We start from the raw sequence: 18,037 nt of genomic DNA, 5'->3' as shown, positions 1-18,037 counted from the left end.
AAAGAGGAGTTAAAGGAGAAATAAAAGTTTACCTCCGTTTGTGTCTGTGAGCAGAGTCTGTCGACCGTTTCCTGTACCGCAGACACACAAACATCATAAACACACAAATCATTTTAATATTATAAAATATTTTATTTCCACAAAGAAAAACAAACTCGTACCATTAGAATCAGGTGAGTCACCTGCATCTGTGAGAAAACATGAGGCAGAAGTTACACACACACACACACACACACAGCACTTTATGTGGAACACCTGTACACCTGCTTATTCATGGCGCAGTATGTTAAGGGTGAGGCTTTGGGTTTTGGACCGGCCTGAGATCTGAGGGTCGTGGGTTTGATGAAGGAGACGTGCCTCCTCTGCGACCATGGCTGTGGTGCCCCTGAGCAAGGCACCAAGCCACCCCAGCTCCCGGGCGCCTCACTGGGCAGCCCCCTGCCCCAGCGTCTCTGTGCATGTGCTTGCTTGTGTGTGTGTTTGGGTAAAATGCAGAGAGTCATTTCCCCAGGAGCAATCAATAAAGTAATTAAAAAAAATAAAAATAAATTCAAAAAGTTCTCCAATCAGCCAATCAGAAGGCAGCAGTTAGGAGGTTCAGTTTATGATGTCATCAAACAGTAGGATGAAAACATGTGACCTCAGAGACTCAGAGAAACTGGAAGCTGTGTGTGTGTGTGAACACATGACCTATCAGACAGTGAGAGGTGTGTGTTCCTGTACAGGTGAGTTTACCTGTCTGTTCTCTGTGAGCTTCGGTGTGTGATGTAGATGATGAAGCTGCTGCAACTGATGAAGAAGAGCAGACAGAAAACAACACACATCAGAGTAAACATCTTCCTGGCTTTTCACAGTAAAAGTCTAGTTTTTCAGAGTAAACGTCTTCCTGGCTTTTCACAGTAAAAGTCTTCGCACACCAACCTTCCTGGGCTGCAGAGTGGGAGGGGCCTGAGATAGAGCTGGACAGTGAATGGTCAGGTCCTGAGCTCAGAGAGGTGTGGTCTGGCCCTGATTGGTCGATGCTGATGTCAGATTGATGAACAAGATCTTCAACAGGATGAAAGCAGGACACGTGAGTGTCACAGAAACGAACACTTCTCTGATCACCTGACACCTGTGGGGGCGGGGTCATTACCTGCAGGTGAATCCACACTGGAGCCGCTGTTTGGATATGCAGATGAAGCTGACGTCACACCTGAGCTGATCACTGACAAACAAAAACAGACCAATTAGTTGATCACGTAGCTACAGCTGATCACTGATCAGCTGATCAATGATTCAGCTGATCTTTTAAAAAAAAGTGAGGAGAAGGAAGAGGAGGAGGAGGAGTGAGAGAGAGTGAGCCCAGTTCAGACTCTGCTGTGGACTTCAGTCTTGGTGAGTTGAGCTCAGGAGTCCAGACTCCAGAGGACAGGACGACTGTTTACACACCTGAGTCCTGCTGAGTGGGTGGAGTCATGTGACCTGTCAAAAGACAAAATCAAAACTCAGCTTCCTGTTTTTACTGAACAAAATCACATTTGTCACTCTAACTGGGATCTGAATGCTGTCCCTCTAACATCGTCCACTTCCTGTATCATGTTCTATATGCTGCATGTCCTTCTCCTCCTCTCCTCCATTCCCAGCTGTCCTATCTTCCTCCTCTTCCTCCTCTCACCCAGCCTGGCCCTCAGCAGGAGGATCCCCCATATGAGCCGGGTTCTGCTCGAGGTTTCTTCCTGTTCAAAGGGAGTTTTTTCTTGCCACTGTCGCCTCATGCTGATCTGGGGTCAGACTCTGGTTCTGTAAAGCGCTTTGAGACAATTTTGAGATGCTATATAAATAAAATTGAATAGAATTTAAAAAAAAAACCTTTACCCTCCTGTTCACACCTGTCCTGATCACACCTGTCCTGTTCACACCTGTCCTGATTACATCTGTCCTGTTTGCACCTGTCCAATCAGGTGTGGATGGGCTCATGTTGATGTCTGATTGGGGGACAGAGCTGTCAATCATCTTTACAGACTGGATCTTGAACCTGTCCTCTCCTCTTTGACTGAGGAGGACACAGGACATTTGTATATTTTTCAGCCTGCATATTTAGTGACAGGTGTGTCTCGTCCTCAGAGTGTCTTAGAAAACAGATCTGAGATCAGACCTGGGACGTTGATGTGAACATCTGGACTGAATGGATCACCTCCACCTGGAAACAGACAAACTGAAGGTCAGGTGTCAGAGACATATTGTTGCTGCTGTAATCTGAGCTGCAGTCAGACGGGCTTTTATTTTACTTTATCTAATAACTCTCATATAAAACACTATGTAGCCACGCCTTCTTTCGTCTGTAGCCCCGCCTTCTTTCACCTGCACAGTATCAGTCAGATCGGGAACATCCTGTCTCAGACTGATGCTGAGGACAACTGTAAGTCCCTGTTATCAGGATGTCTGATCCAAAACGCTGCAGCCAGAGCACTGACTGGCTGCAGGAGATCATGTTACTCCTGTTCTAACTTCTCTTCATTGGCTCCCTGTAAAATCCCTCAGGGGCCCTCAGGAGCGGTCAGGCTCAGCGGTCAGGCTCAGCGGTCAGGCTCAGCTGTCAGACTCAGCTGTCAGACTCAGCGGTCAGGCTCAGCGGTCAGGCTCAGCGGTCAGGCTCAGCGGTCAGACTCAGCGGTCAGGCTCAGCGGTCAGGCTCAGCGGTCAGACTCAGCTGTCAGGCTCAGCGGTCAGGCTCAGCGGTCAGACTCAGCTGTCAGGCTCAGCGGTCAGGCTCAGCGGTCAGGCTCCTCTCCTGTGGAACCAGTCTGGGCTCAGGAAGCAGACTCACTCTCTGATCTAGTTATTTTAGTTATTATGACTAAACCTGTAGTCAGTCAGAATTATTTCTGAGACATCACCACCTTGCGCAGTCCTCGGCAAGTGTCCATGCTTTGATGTTTTACAGTGTGGACCTGTGACATCATCAGCCCGACCAACACACCTGGTATTAACCTGTTGTTTGATTTGACTCCTCTGTTTGCCGATGATGGTTTGAAAGGAAAATTTGAAGTTGATGTGTAGGAGATGGGAGAGGAGGTGCTGAAGCAGCAGAGAGAGATGAACTCACCCATCAGGCCGAGCAGGAAGTCGTGACTGGACGGCTCCATGATCCCTGATGGAGGAGAAGAAGAAGAAGAACAGACAGGAAACAGATGAGTAAACATGTAAAGACGTGTTTTTACGTTGAAGTCAAGAACAGACGCTGTAAAACTGATTAATGTAAAATATTTCGTTTTTTCCAAGCTGCGAGGACACTGACCGACCGACCGACCGACCGACCGGATTCTGTCCTGGTCCTGGATCAGTAAACCAGCCGTGTGTTCTTGTCTCCATGTGTTTTGTGGACTTGGAGATGATGTATGACTGTGCATCCCCCCCCCCCCCCCCCCGTCATCTGAAAGACCTCTTCAGTTTTGACTGACAGGTGGGGAACCTTCAGGGTCGCTGAGGTCACATGTCCCACCCTGCCGTCATGTGAGTCGTTAGGGTCACACAAGTCCTGGTGTGAACGGGTGTTGTAGGCCGCCTCCTCTGCCGACAGAGGTCGTTCCAGTTTGACGTTGACGGCTTCTACCACTGCTCTCAGACCGTCGCTCTTCGCTCTGGACACAGTGTGAACCTTACTGTCCTCAGACAAGTGTCCCTGGTCCTTCAGGTGTAGGGGGACTGCTGAGTGGACTGCTGAGTCTGTCCTGAGGACCTGGCTCTCCTGTGCTGGGATAACGTGTTATTCTGTGTATGTCTGTGCGTCTCAGCCGTGTGGGAGACAGCTGCTCCCAGTCTGGGATCATGGTACTCTGCTGAAAACCAGTGGATTGTTGCCCATTCAACATGAGACTGAAGGTTCAGAGGGAGCTGATCCTGATGGTGGAGCTCAATAACCAATACTCAATACTCAGATCTGATGAAGGAGTGATGGTAGACAGACCTCACCTGGACACTCACCTGTATAATCCAGGTGAGAAACTCCACCCCCAAATGAAGCCAACACACCTAAGAGAGAGAGAGACAGGTAAACAGAGAGAGAGACAGAGACATTCAGTTCACAGGTTGTCTCACCTGTCAGTGTTTTGTAGCCCCACCCCTACAGCTCACCTGTCTGACTTTCAACTCCACCCCCTCCTCCTCCTCCTCCATTCAGCAGCTTCTGCCCGTTACCTGAAACACACCTCACAATAATCACTGATCAATTCTATTGATGATCGTGTCCTAAATTTACTGTTTCATGGAGTTCTGCTGAACTGTTGCTGTCCAGTCTGTGTGCGTGCGTGTGTGTGTGCAGGATATCAGTAAGTTATTGATCAGCATGTCCTGACAGTGATTTGACAGATACGTACCATTGGACTCGGAGTTGACTCCGTCAGAACCTGCACACAAATGTTTCTGTTCACTGTTTTTAATTCATTCGTTCACATTTCGTTCATGAATCTGTTGACTGATAAATTCCAGGTTCAGGTGTCGTCTTCGTACAAACGTCAATAAAATGTTCATTTTTCATCAGTCACACAAAGTCGTCTGTGAAAAGTGTCACGAGACCCATGACTGGGCCTGTGACAGCTGGTGAGGAAGACCATGGGATGACATCCCGTCCCGTCTCATCACGTCCCGTCCCGTCCCGTAACGTAACGTTACTTTAAGTTATATTCAGATAACTGGTTGTTTACCTGTAGCTTGAGTCTGAGCAGCAGAAACACCAGAGAGTTCTACTGCTGCTGCTGGAGAACCTGCAGAACCTGGGAGGAGAACAGGAGGAGAACGTACTGTTTTCTATAAACAGAAGAACATAGTACCACAGTAAAGACAGTGAAGTACTGTAATACTAAACAGTAGAACTCAGTAAAGTGACGCAGACTTGATCAGAGCTGAGTCAGATTTCAGATTTCAGATTTAGATTCCAGTCACGTGGACGCTGAGCCGCTCGGACGTTCACCTGCTGATGAACCAACACCTGAACCATGCGGTGACGTCTTCGTGATGTCCATCATTTAACATAACATTCATGTTCCAATGTGTTTCAGCATCAGAGTGAATGACAACAAATGTACTGAGTTCATCACATGATTAAACATGCATCATTAAAATTTACCTGCTGAGTCCAGAGAAGAAGAAAAACCTCCGTCACCTGATGGAGACAGAGACAAAGACACATTTCACAAAACAGTGAAGATCAGAACCAATTAAACAACAAGAAAGACGAGCGAATCCAGTAACACGGAAAGATCCTGTAACACAGAAAGATCGAACTCAGCGAACAATCATCAACACAAACACCGATGATCCTGAGTCACATGATTCCACCTGAAGAACTAAGAAACAGTGTGAAGCTTGTGGACACACGCACACACAGACACACACACGCACAAACAGACACACACACAGACACACACAGAGACACACACACACACACACAGACACACACACACACACACACACGCACACACACACAGAACACATGCTGTGATTTAATGAACCTAAAACTTGTTGTTGTTGTTTACCTGCAGAGCTTCCTGCTGCTCCATCACTCCTCCCTCCTGCTGCCGACTGACCGACGGAAACTGAACGAAATCAGAATAAACATCTGATTAGAAATGAAACTTCATTTGTTAGTTTCACGTATCTCACGTCAGCGTACGACAAATTATGGTTCTTTAGTGGCTTTAACAGCTGTGGTCAGAATGAACATTAGAAGAACATTAGAACTGAAGATCCAAACACACAGACGGACAAAAACAGACTGTATCATATTCAAATGATTCAGCTTGTTCATGTTCAGTAAAGTTACTGTTAGGGGCAAATGCAATTACTCAAAGTCAGGGTCACGGGGGGAGCTGGAGCCTATCCCAGCTGACTATGGGCAAGAGGCGGGGTTCACCCTGGACTGGACGCCAGTCAATCGCAGGGCTGACACACAAAGACAAACAACCACACACTCACACCTACGGGCAACTTAGAGTAGCCAATTAACCCAAGCATGTTTTTGAGTCAGACGCCAGAGGACGAAGGTCAAAGAACCAAGAATCATCTGCTCAGGAACAAACTCACAACAATACAAAGGTTCCTACAGGAAAACACGAAACCAAGGTACGTTGATGAGGTGGGAGAGTGTAAGGGACAGGCACGGGAAGGAACGCAAGGAGGACAGACTCAGGTACAGACTCGGGCATGGACACAGATGAACTGACAAGGACACAGGGCGAAACTTAAATACACCAGGCAACAAAACTTAAACTTAATAAGAGTCTAAAAGTCCAAAAGTTCAAAACATAAGCAAAAGGGTTCAGAGACAGTTACACAAACTGAATCAGTGTGGACGTCCACAGAAAGTCAGCTGGAGTTTCTACGACAGTGAAAAGGAATTTTAGCAGCTTCCAACGTTCACTTTGTTTTTCTCTGATTCAGTTTCTGGTTCCAAAGTTTTGTTTTCTTTGTGAAACTTGTGAACTTTCATCATTATTGTTGTTCTCTTCGCTGCAGTGAGTGTGAAGTGGACGCCCACACTTGATTTGTCTTCAGTTTCAGCAGGTGGCGCTGTGGCTTTAATCCTGTCCTGCTGCAGTGTCAAGTGAATCAAACCGGATCAGGTTCGTGTGAGAAGCAGCCAGTTAATCTGGATTAAACCTGAGACCAAACAGGAACTGACAAACTCGCTCACCTGGACCTCTGGACGCCACCGTGGTGGTCTGCTGCAGGCCAAGAATTCCTGTCAGAGGGGGGAGGATGGGGGGAAGCAGGGGGACCACAGGGGGAGGACGGGGCAGAGGGAGGGGGAGGATAGGGATCAGGTGTTCAGGACAAATAAAGTTTCTGTTTCCACCAACTGAAGCAAAGTGAACAGAGTTGATTAAAAACAGAGTCGTGAGGGATCAGTGTCGTTAACGTCTGATGAAGAATCAACGCGTTTATCTGATGATTTCAGTCACAATCAAAACCATCAAACACTTTCCATCAACTGATCAAACACTTTCCAGCAAATTAACAGATTTTTGGACCAATCCCAGTTTTCATCAGCGTTCGTGACACTGACCTTCGCTCAGAACAGCGTGAGACTTTAATCAGCTCCGTCATTCACTAACGAGCTTTTCACCCAGAGTTTATGCAGCTTTATGTTGGAAAGTTAAAGGAGTGTTTCATCCTCTCACCCTCAATCTTATCCTGACTCTTGGAGTCATCATCATCTGGAAAGAAAAAACATCCGACATTTATTTTTCTAATTAAAATATTTTTAACAACAGTTTTAAAGCTGAGGCCTCTCACACGAAGCTCGGAGCTGTGGGACGTTTCCGATCATCGTTCTTCTCTTTGTTTTCTTTGTTTTCTTTGTTTTCTTTCTTCTCTTTCTTCTCTTTCTTTTCTTTCTTCTCTGGCCTGTTGTTGGTTTTTCCTGTTTTGTCTCAGACTTTCTTTGGATTTCTGATCTCTCTCTGCTTTGTCCTGCTGTTTGTGCACTTTCAGTTCATTTCATGACATTAATGTAAACAGTTGTTGTGATGTGCTGACGTCTCATTTCTGAAGTGATAACACTAATCTGTGTGACGTCCTTTGTTCTGGTTTCGGTGATTTCTCTGGAAGCTCAGACATAAACACACAAACAGCTGCATCTGTCAAACCTACGCCTGCATTTACTTCACCTGCGAAGGCTCAGAATGATTCAGTTCATCATCCCACAGACGGAGTGAGTCCTGAACGAAGCTACGCTCCTGTTTCAGCGAGCAGCAGCTGCACTCAAAGTGAAATCCTTCTTCTTTCTTCCCGTGTGTTTTGGATTGTGTTGGGGTGAGTGAAGCAGAGCGGCATCAGGCTCGAGCTGTCAGCCGTGTCCGACCCAAACTCACGATCATGTTGTTTGTATGTAACGTGACAGACAGACGGAGGCTACAGTCACATGATCAGCACTGACATAAACCCGGGCCCAGAGCTCATGTCAGTGCTGACAGAGCTCATGTCAGAGAGTCTGGGCCCGGGTTTATGTCAGGCCTCCGCCGTCTCACTGAGCTGATCTGAGACCAGCCACAGTCACATATAAAAACGCTACAGACAACAGAGGATGACCATGGAGCCTGACTGAAAGCTCAGTCAGGAGTTAGCGGTTGAGGCTGGTCAGACTCCAAACACGTGGATGCACAGAACACAAATTAGAAATCGGAAAAGCTGCTTCCTGCGGTCTGAGGAGGAAACTGTGGGCGTGAGCTGGGCTCAAAATCTCCGCCATCATGGCTGGTTGGCAAGCAAAGCATTCTGGGATACCTGTACACCACCTCACGGGCTGTAAAATGTCCTGATAACACGTCTGGTTTCTTAGATGTGCACTTGGCTGGATTAGCCTGATCAGAATGACTGATGGGACAGTTCTTCCAAATATGGTCAAAAGTACTTGTGGGTGTGTCTCGTCAAATTCTAATAACTCAGTTTGTGATTGGATGACACGTGCTGACATCATCATAAACCAGTCCTGCACAGTGGTCCGTCTGGTCAGGTTCAGCCCAGCGGGTCTCAGAGTGCGAGGGAGTTTCACTGAGACCATTTAACGTTGTACCGCACTCGTGTGCAGGACGAGGTCATTTCCTGGACGCAGTGAAGACATGAATCAAACCGAAGTATCATCAAACAGTTCAGTCACGCGCTGATTCATATGACACACGATGACCATGGGACGCCACGCTCACTGATTTGTCTGTTACTGTCTCGATTAACTGACCCTGAAAAACAAAACACTGAAAATGTCCTCAGATGTCCTCAAATGTCTTTTGTTTTTTCCAAAAGCTAAAGATTCATTTACTGTGATAAACAAAAAGTAAACCCAACGAAGCGACTGGAACCAGGTCCAGTCCAGTCCAAAAAATAAGGATCAGTTACTGAAACTGGTGCCGAGTCTTCTGTTGACTGAATAATCAATTAATCAGTTAATCATTTAGCTTCACCAACAACTGATGACGTGAGAACAGACTGTGCATCTCTTAACCAACCAATCAATCAATCAACCAACCAATCAACCAATCATTCAACCAACCAATCAACCAAACAATCAATCAACCAATCATTCAACCAACCAATCAACCAATCAATCAATCAACCAATCGCCTTCTTTGTTTGAAAACAAGTTTTCATTAGTTTCATTTGCCAAAAGTAGAAATTCTGATTTTACGCTTCATGAGTTTATCGAAACTGTCAGGAATCTGCCTTTTCAAAATAAAAGCAGGTTTCTCACACACATGCAGACCTACCCTCCTCCTCCTCAGACAGCTCCCCCTCCCCCTCCTCTGTCGCCTCCATCTCCACCTCCTCCCGCTCCTTCTCTGGAAAGAACGAGAAATAAAATAAAAGGTAAAGTGTTTATCAGTAACTTTAACATCTCTAAATGTGTGTAGATGTGTGTGTTGGTATTTTTACCCTCCACAGGAGCCGTAGAAACAGTCGCTGCCAGAAACACGACCATCGACACTATCAGCAGGTTTCTGTCGTGGCAGAGGAGATTACTGCCGTAATCAATACCTATCCATACTGATCAATACTAACCAATACTGAAATCCAGAGTGTCACTGGTTAGTGACCATGAATAGAAATGAACTCTAATCAGAACAAGTGAATCCTCATCAGTGGCCAATCATTACCAATCAATACCCACACCTTCAGTCCTGATCAGTGTGTAATACAGCAGCAGTCAACACCACCGATCAATAACAGGTGATTCCTGCTTTCGTCAATATAATCAATACTGGTTATTTCTGATTGTCTCGTGTCTCCAGCTGATCACATCCTGGACACGAGGTTTTAATGAATGACAATGAAGCTGAACGCTGATTGGACAGACAACCTGTCAATCAAAGCTATTTCAATGAAAATCCTCATCCATTCAGGACAAAGCACAAAGTGACAACAGCCAGCTCAGAAAAACATATAGAGCCACAGTACTAATACTATTACTACTATTACTACTATTAATACTACTGTTACTGTTACTGCAGCTGCAGAGTACCACAGTGCTGTTGAACCACACTGAAGACTGATGATTAAAACACTTTATAATCTGCACAAGTCAGAATGTGGAGCCACTAACCCCAGTACCAGCAGTGTTAGCAGTATCATTAGCAGCAGGATTAATAGCAGTAGCAGTGGTAGCAGTAGTAGTGGTAGTAATAGTAATAGTAGTAGTAATAGTGGTGGTGGTGGTGGTACTCACGGTGGTAGCATGCTGCTGTCTCACAGTTTTCCTGTTGAAGTAAAGAGACGCAGCTGAAGAGCTGCAGCTCCTCCTTCACACACTCATATTTATACACACTGAGGAGGGGGAGGGGCTGCTCATACTACTGCTGAACATACTACTAATACTACCACTACTATCAATACTACCAATACTATCAATACTACTGCTGACATTTCTGCAAACACTGCTCCCACCACTGCACCTACTGCTACACACAACACTGAATAAATGCACCACCCACCACTTCTGCTGTATAACTGTTACTTCCATCCATCGAGCATCCTGAGCAGGTGTATCCCAGCATGCACTGAGGGAGGGGCAGGGTTCACCTGGACAGGTGACCTGTCTGAAGCTGCAGGCAGACCTCTGCCCCCTCCCCGTTCATTCTGATGAAGATGAATCACTTCCTGTGGTGACCCGACCCGTCTCGTTGGATTCGTACACAGTTCAGTGTTGTTCAGCTTTGTCCACCCAGTCAGCTGGCAGGGGCGGGGCCAACCTCTCCCTCAAGGTAACACTTTGTTTACATTCCTATTTTGAAACAGGTGAAATAATCTGAACAGCAGCAAGTTCAGGTTCTGATCAGCTGTAACAGCAGGAGGCACATCTGGATTTATAACATCCGACCCAGAGGACGGTTCCAGATGTGACAGGTCTCAGACAAACAAGCTGACAATCAGAGCAGCTGAGATGTTTCCCACAACAACAACAAAAATAACAACACAAACAGGAAAACTGCACCACGACAATCACATGACTCATGATAAGTAACTGAACTGTCGTCCACCGTTTGCACCAGGTACGACTGACATCATCTACCTGTCAGCCAGAGGAGGGCACAGCTAACCTGCTGATCAACACACAACACACACACACACACACACTCCTTCTCAAGTTTCAGTTACAATTAAGTTCTTAGATAAAACAGACTCTTATTGTTTGACAGAAACACGAGAGTTTGCTTCTACACACACACACACAAACACACACGCACACAGACACACACACACAGACAGATACACAAACACACACAGATACACATACACAAACACACACACACACACAGACATTAATTTGTCACCAGTTGTCTGTTTAGTTTGTTTTTACACTGAATGAACACATGAACAGGAGCGTGTCCTGAGCGTGTGGAGGAGAACACGCAAACATCATGAACATGGAGGAAACTCAGAGCTCAGACACACCTGGTAAATGGCAACAGGTGATTCACATCAGTGCAGACGATAAGGCGGGAAACGCGACAAAGACAGGAAGTAGACTGTGAACAGATACACAAGGCACAGGGCTTCAAAATAGAACAGGAAATGCAGAACAACTCAGCAAACTACTGAACAACAGGAGAGTCGAACCAAATAAAACTAATAATTCAACCAGGCTCTGGCAGTGGCTGATGGGGGGGGGTCAGGTGGGATGGGGTCAGGTGTGGGGGTGTAGGTGTGTGAACCTGGTGCAGAAAGAAGTGAAGCTGATTCAGTTTCAGGATGAAAAGCTTTTTCGTCCCGTTTCAGCTCAGTGAAGCGCCACAGCTGCAGCTCTGTGTCTGAGGATGTATAGAAAGGACGCTTTATGGACGTGATACAGAGCTGCAGAGAGGAAGCTGCCAACATTCCTCTGAACTACATCCATGACCTCCGCCTTCCCCTCCTCCACCTCATCCCCCTCTCTTCTCTGAAGCTGCCTTTCATTCTGTTTTCTGCAGGAAGACAATGGACAACACAGGTGATGTTCTGAGTGTGGTCCACTGTGTTCGTCTCATGTTCCAGGACCTGACACAGGTGAGCAGCAGTGCTGACGACAGGAAGTCAAAGGTTTCCACAGAGCTCATCGTCAGCTCGGTCACTGCACATCTGGACCAAGACATTTAGAGTCTGCTCGTACTTACTTACCAACCAACCTGACAGAGGACGCGTCCAGCAGGGTTGTCCAGCAGGGTATGGTGGCAGGAACCGAGCTTCATTAAAAACATTACAACAAATCAAAATGAAAAAAGCCGAGCAGCTGCTAAAATGTCCTCAGAGCTGCAGGAGGTGGATCCCTGCTCCGCTGAGACGACAGAAAAACACGAATGAAAATGTCTGTTAAACTTCTACATCTGTGAAACATGTTGTGAGTCAGTGTGTGTTGTTGTGAGTCAGTGTGTGTTGTCACATCATTATATTTCATTTGTCATTGTGCATCAGTTCAGTTCAGTGTTATTTACACAGCTCCAGAGTCTGACCCCAGATCAGCAGACACAGCTCCCTGTGAACCTGACTCATATGTGGGACCCTCCTGCTGAGGGCCGGGCTGGGTGAGAGGAGGAAGATGAGGAAGATAGGACAGCTGGGAATGGAGGAGAGGAGGAGAAGGACATGCAGCACATAGGACATGATACAAACAGGAAGTGGACGATGTTAGAGGGACAGCATTCAGATCCCAGGACAGTTAGTGGACACTGTGCTCAGCAGGTTACAGGTGTGATAGGAAACAGAGCACAGGAGCAAACAGCTGTTTCATCACAGTCTGCAGAGAATATGGATCCAACATGGATCTGAAGCAGAGTGGGACATTAAACACAGTCACTGCAGACGATGCTGAGACAGCGACCAACGTTACGTCTGTGTCCCACCACACAAAGCCACTGTTGTGTTTGTTTGTTTGTTTGTGTTTGTCACAGTTTCACTCTGCTCGTGTTAAAGTGTTTGTTTCAAACAGTGAACAACTGACAACGTGTCCTTCCAGTTTAAAACCTGCTGACCTTCTGTGCTTTTATTTTGAAGTGAGTTCCTGCTGTCTGTGGGAATCAGGGCAGAACATGAGTCAGCATCCATCTGTAGCAGGACGTCCTGAAACCAGAACCGAGCTGGAGCCGGTCTGGACTCTGGGATCAGGTCCAGATGAGGGATTAAGGGCACTTTAAGGTATAGTCTGGTCCAGCTTGGTTCTGAATGACTGAGCTCACCTGGACCTTTGATCCTGATGGGGGACTGTAACTGAGATCTGTGGGACAGTCCAGGAACACAAACCCAGTGAGACTCCAGAAAGTCCAGGGACACAGAGAAAACCTCCACAGACATGAGCTAAATATGTAACATGCAACAGTCTTCAAACGGGAGAATGTCCACGATGCTCCCAGACTGAGACAGTGAGGTCTGCGCCCGAGGACTGATGGACAGGGACAAGGACATCATGTGTCCCTGTTCAGCCTCCACCTCCACCGATCAGTGTCCACAGGACGAGTCAGAGCTGGACAAACCGAGTTATTACATCATTCAAAAATCCGAACGGCATCATGAGCTGAGGCCACGCCCCCTCCTCTGCTCAGGTGTGTGTGTCTCAGGTAAAGATAAATCTCTTCTCACACATACTGCTGACCTATCAGCTGCTTCCCTGTGAAACTCACCCGAACAAAGTTTTTTATTTTACACACACACACACGGGGGGGGGGGGGGGGGGCAGTTACTTCCTGCCTGATAAACAGTGTTTGTTTCCTCACTGGTTGATGGAGGTTGTGTGTGTGTGTCTGTGTGTGTGTGTGCGTGCGTGTCTGTGTGTGTCTGTGTGTGTGTCTGTGTGTGTGTTTCAGAGAAACTTCATCAGTCTTCCACACCAACAACCTGCACCAGGTAACGTGAGCCTTTCCCTCCAACACCCCTGTGATCAGCCTCAGGTGATCTCCCCCCACAGAACGTCAACGTCCACAGGTCTTCATGCTGCACTGACTCTGCACAAGGACAATAGGTTGACTGATAATGGAAAAGTCTGGATCTCATCCCTGAGCATGAAACACACAACGTCCACAACGTCCAGCTTCCACAAATCCTCAGTTCAGTTCAGTTTTATTTATCCAGCTCCTCCACAGTCAGAGAGCCAGAGTCTGACCCCAGATCAGCAGACACAGCTCCCTGTGAACCCGGCTCATATGGGGGATCCTCCTGCTGAGGGCCGGGCCGGGCCGGGCTGGGTGAGAGGAGGAAGAGGAGGAAGATAGGACAGCTGGGAATGGAGGAGAGGAGGAGAAGGACATGCAGCAAATAGAACATGAACAAGGCCAGAGACAGAGCCTGCAGACAGTCACAGAGACAGAGAGACCAGAGAGAGACAGGCACAGGACAACGGAACAGAGAGGACACAGGTCAAACATTGGTGCAGTAAATCAGCTGATGCAGGTGTTGGTGTGTTATTCGTGCTGTTGCTTGTTGAACAAACACGCTGCAGGAATGTGGACGAGCAGTAGCTGATTGGAACGATGCAGCTTCAGGAATGTGGTGCGTCTGGCTCCCGGTGGTTTCCAGTAAAGAGAAATGATCGCTGCTCGTGAATGTACAGGAAAACATGTCACTGGCGTGAGATAGTCATGTTTCAGTGACGCTTCCTGGACCTTTGTCAGAATTAATCACATCAAATCAATTCCTATTTTATTTGCTCGAGTCGTTGTGACGGAAAATGTTTGTGGTCAAACAGGAAAAGTAACGCCTGCCCAGCAGCGTCTGTCCTTCCTGAGGAAGCTGAGGAAGTTTGGCATCATCACCTGTCTCTGTGTGTCACTGTGTGTGTGTGTCACTGTGTGTGTGTGTGTTGTACTCTTACAGCAGGATGAACAATCCTCCAGACAGTCGGTGGTTCGATCCTCAGCTCCTCCCGTTCACATGATGCTGAACCCAATGTGTCCGTCAGTGTGTGTGTTAGATAGAGCACTGCATGAATGAGTGAGTGTGTGAATGGGTGAATGTGACTGAGGCTGATGAGACCAGAGATAAAAGCAGCAGCTTATTTTTTTCTATTCAGTGAATTAAACAATGAAGGAAACACACTCACACACACGCACGCACGCACACATAGACACACACACACACACACACACACACACACACACACACACACACACACACACACACACACACACAGACACACACACACACACACACACACACGCACACGCACACACTGATGTTGAACTAAAAGAAAGCAGCAGCAGCAGTGGTGAGTTTCTGACAGCTCAAACTTTATTAGCAGTTCCTTCTGTGAACAGATGATCGATCTGTGACGTCACTTTGTTTTAAAAATATGAACTAATGTTTGTAAAGTAAACGATGGACTGTATGTACACGTTCATGTGTGGACACAGACACGGCGCAGATCTGAGATCAGCAGCTTTTTAATGTTTCTGCATTAGACTGAAGGCAGACAGACAGGCAGAGAGTGAGACAGGTTAAAGGACAGTCGACTGGTGGCAGACGGGTTTCTGATTCGTCTTCATCACTGACGAAAAGTTAAAAAGGAAAAAAAACAGAACCGATGAGAAACAAGTGGAGGAGAGAAACGAACAGAAAGCTGAAGCTTGTTTGCAGTTTAGCTTGTTGTTGTTGTTGTCATGGCGACTGGTGTGGAGGTTGCGGTGGCCTTGGCTCTGACCGGAGAAAACACAGAAACACATCATCTGGTTAAAGTGAGCTCACGTCTGACGGTCGAGTCCAAAGCTGCAGAGACTTTTGTTCTAAATCTTTGTGACGTCGTCTCGTTCAGCCGCTGACGGACGGACAGACGTCACACTGACGTCTGAACATCGGTGACCTCCGTCACATTACTACGCCCTCTTTTTGTCTCTGTGTTTCCTGAAAGCAAAACAGGAACAAAGTTTGAAGTTGTGTGTGATGATACCTGGAATCGCTGAGCTTCCACGTCTCAGGCCGAGCGTCTAAACCGCAGCTGAAAGAAGAACAGACAGGTTTAGGAAGGTAAGAAAGGTAGGAAGGAAAGTAAGGAAGGTAGGTAGGAAGGTAAGGAAGGTAGGAAGTGTAACTACTCAGGGAACGGGATCCACACCTTTCACCTCCAACCGAAACTCTGTGATACTGATTTTGTTTCAGAAAACTACAACGGGAACTGAACTGTGATTGGCCATGAGGCGGTGTGATGTCACAGTGGGGTGTGACCTTTACCCTTTGTGGTGGCAGGGGTGGAGTCATCAGGCTGGTCTGGTTGGTCGGCAGGTGTAGCTGCAACAGGAAGTGAGATGAAAACTCATTAATGTGAAGGAAGTGTGAGCTCATTCATTCATGTTCTGATGAATTCAAACTCCTGATTCATCACGTTTGATTTTACGTTCTTCATCTTCTCTGAATTCTTTACTTTGGCTTTTATTTTATTCATCTTGACTTTTAAACGTGTAATTTTGATCTTGAGTTTTTTTTCTTGATTATTTTGACGTGTCCGTTTCTTCTGACTCTGAATTCTTCTTTTTTCTGACTCATAAAATCTGGATCCTTAAATTCTTTCATCCAATCACATTCTTTTTCTCAACTTTTCACCATCTGCATTCTGAAGTGTCCTTCAGTACTTTCTGTCCCTGACCAGTGCCGGAATCCTGTCCATTACTGGTTTAGTCCCAGTTTACCTTCCGTAGAGTCCAGAGTTTCTGGACTCTGCTCCTCAGGTTCCTCAGTGTCCAACGTTGCAGAATCGTCCGAGTTCATCTCATCGTCCTCTGTGACCTCGGCGTCCGGCATGTCGCTGTCAGCGTTGCTGTCCACGTTACTCTCGTCAGCCTGACTCATCTCACTGTCCTCTTTGTCCTCGGTCATGCCATCTTTATTCCACTCGCTCTTGTCGTCCTCTGGGGTCACTTCCTGCTCGCCCTCTTCTGCTTCCTCCTCCTCTGACATATCACTTTGTACTTCCTCCCCCTCCTCCTTCTCTACCTCCTCCTCTTCTGGCTCCTCGCTCCCTGCCTCCCCGCCCTCTGCTAAGTCCTTCAGAGCTATGCTGTCATCATCGGTTTGGATGTTGTCCTTGTCTGCCACGGTCGCCTCAGTGTCTGTCTCGCTTTCAGCGTCAGAGACATCGTCGCCATCGTCGTCGGTCTTGTCGTCGTCGGTCTTGTCGTCGTCGGTCTTGTCGTCGTTTTCTGCTGTGGTCACATCTGTGTCGGCGCCAGCGTCAGCATCAGACTCAGCGTCAGACACATCATCAGCGTTGGAGTTTTCAGTCGAGTCAGCGTCGCTGTTGTCATCAGTGGCGATGACGTCAGTTTCCTCCTCGGCAGCAGTGTCCTCGGCGTCTGAGGATTAAACACGTTCCACACTGTGTTATTATGTGAATCTGTGACCAGTCTTTACACAAACAGGAAGTGATCACACAGACACAGCCAATCACTGTGCAGCTAACATGACAACTGAACGCCAGGTTGTAACATAATCTTAACTTAACAATTGCAAAGAAAATCGTTGGATATTTTCTGCAGAGAAACAGAAACTGGCTCCTGACAAACATTTTCCTTTTCTGTAAATTTGCTTCTCAAAGTTTATTAAAAAATAAAATCACGCATCATGATTTTTTCACTTGGAAAAGACTTTAAGTCTGATGGAGGAGCTGCTGAGAGACCTGAGAGACCTGAGAGACCTGAGAGACCTGAGAGTCCTGAGAGACCTGAGAGACCTGAGAATCCTGAGAGACCTGAGAGACCTGAGAGTCCTGAGAGACCTGAGAGACCTGAGAGTCCTGAGAGACCTGAGAGACCTGAGAGTACTCACAGTACTCACAGTACTCTCAGGACTCTCAGTAGCTATACCACTGTTACTGTTACTAGTAGTAGAAGTAGGAATAGTAGCTTCTCCATAATGAAATCCTGAATCCACCTGACGCTGTCTGAGAACTACGCCCTGATCTGAACGGTTTGACTCTGTTTAACATCAGGACGACCTGTTTCTGTTCATACCTTGTTGCTGAAGCTAAAACAGAGCAGCTCCTTTCATCAGGCTGCAGGTTTTGTTGCTGTTTTACTTTATTGAAACTAAAGTTTTCTTCTGTTTTCAGCCA

The 18,037-nt window shown here is 46.9% G+C and overlaps 1 protein-coding gene across 2 annotated transcripts in view; it reads right to left on the bottom strand.

Moving 5' to 3' along the window:
* Window positions 1–15,203: 15,203 nt before the first annotated feature.
* Window positions 15,204–18,037, bottom strand: part of stm (starmaker) — a 12,178-nt gene continuing 9,344 nt past the window's right edge. For both annotated transcript variants that reach the window (XM_041053565.1, XM_041053566.1), the window contains 4 exons: window positions 16,617–17,279; window positions 16,162–16,218; window positions 15,881–15,928; window positions 15,204–15,629 (listed from right to left, as the gene is read on the bottom strand). In XM_041053565.1, the coding sequence (XP_040909499.1) occupies window positions 15,918–15,928; window positions 16,162–16,218; window positions 16,617–17,279 (731 nt within the window). In that variant the 3' untranslated portion in view covers window positions 15,204–15,629; window positions 15,881–15,917. The remainder of the gene's footprint in view (window positions 15,630–15,880; window positions 15,929–16,161; window positions 16,219–16,616; window positions 17,280–18,037) is intronic.

Source organism: Toxotes jaculatrix, chromosome 13 (assembly GCF_017976425.1).
Source record: "Toxotes jaculatrix isolate fToxJac2 chromosome 13, fToxJac2.pri, whole genome shotgun sequence".
NCBI lineage: Eukaryota > Metazoa > Chordata > Actinopteri > Toxotidae > Toxotes > Toxotes jaculatrix.
This window is presented reverse-complemented; position numbering and strand designations above follow the sequence as displayed.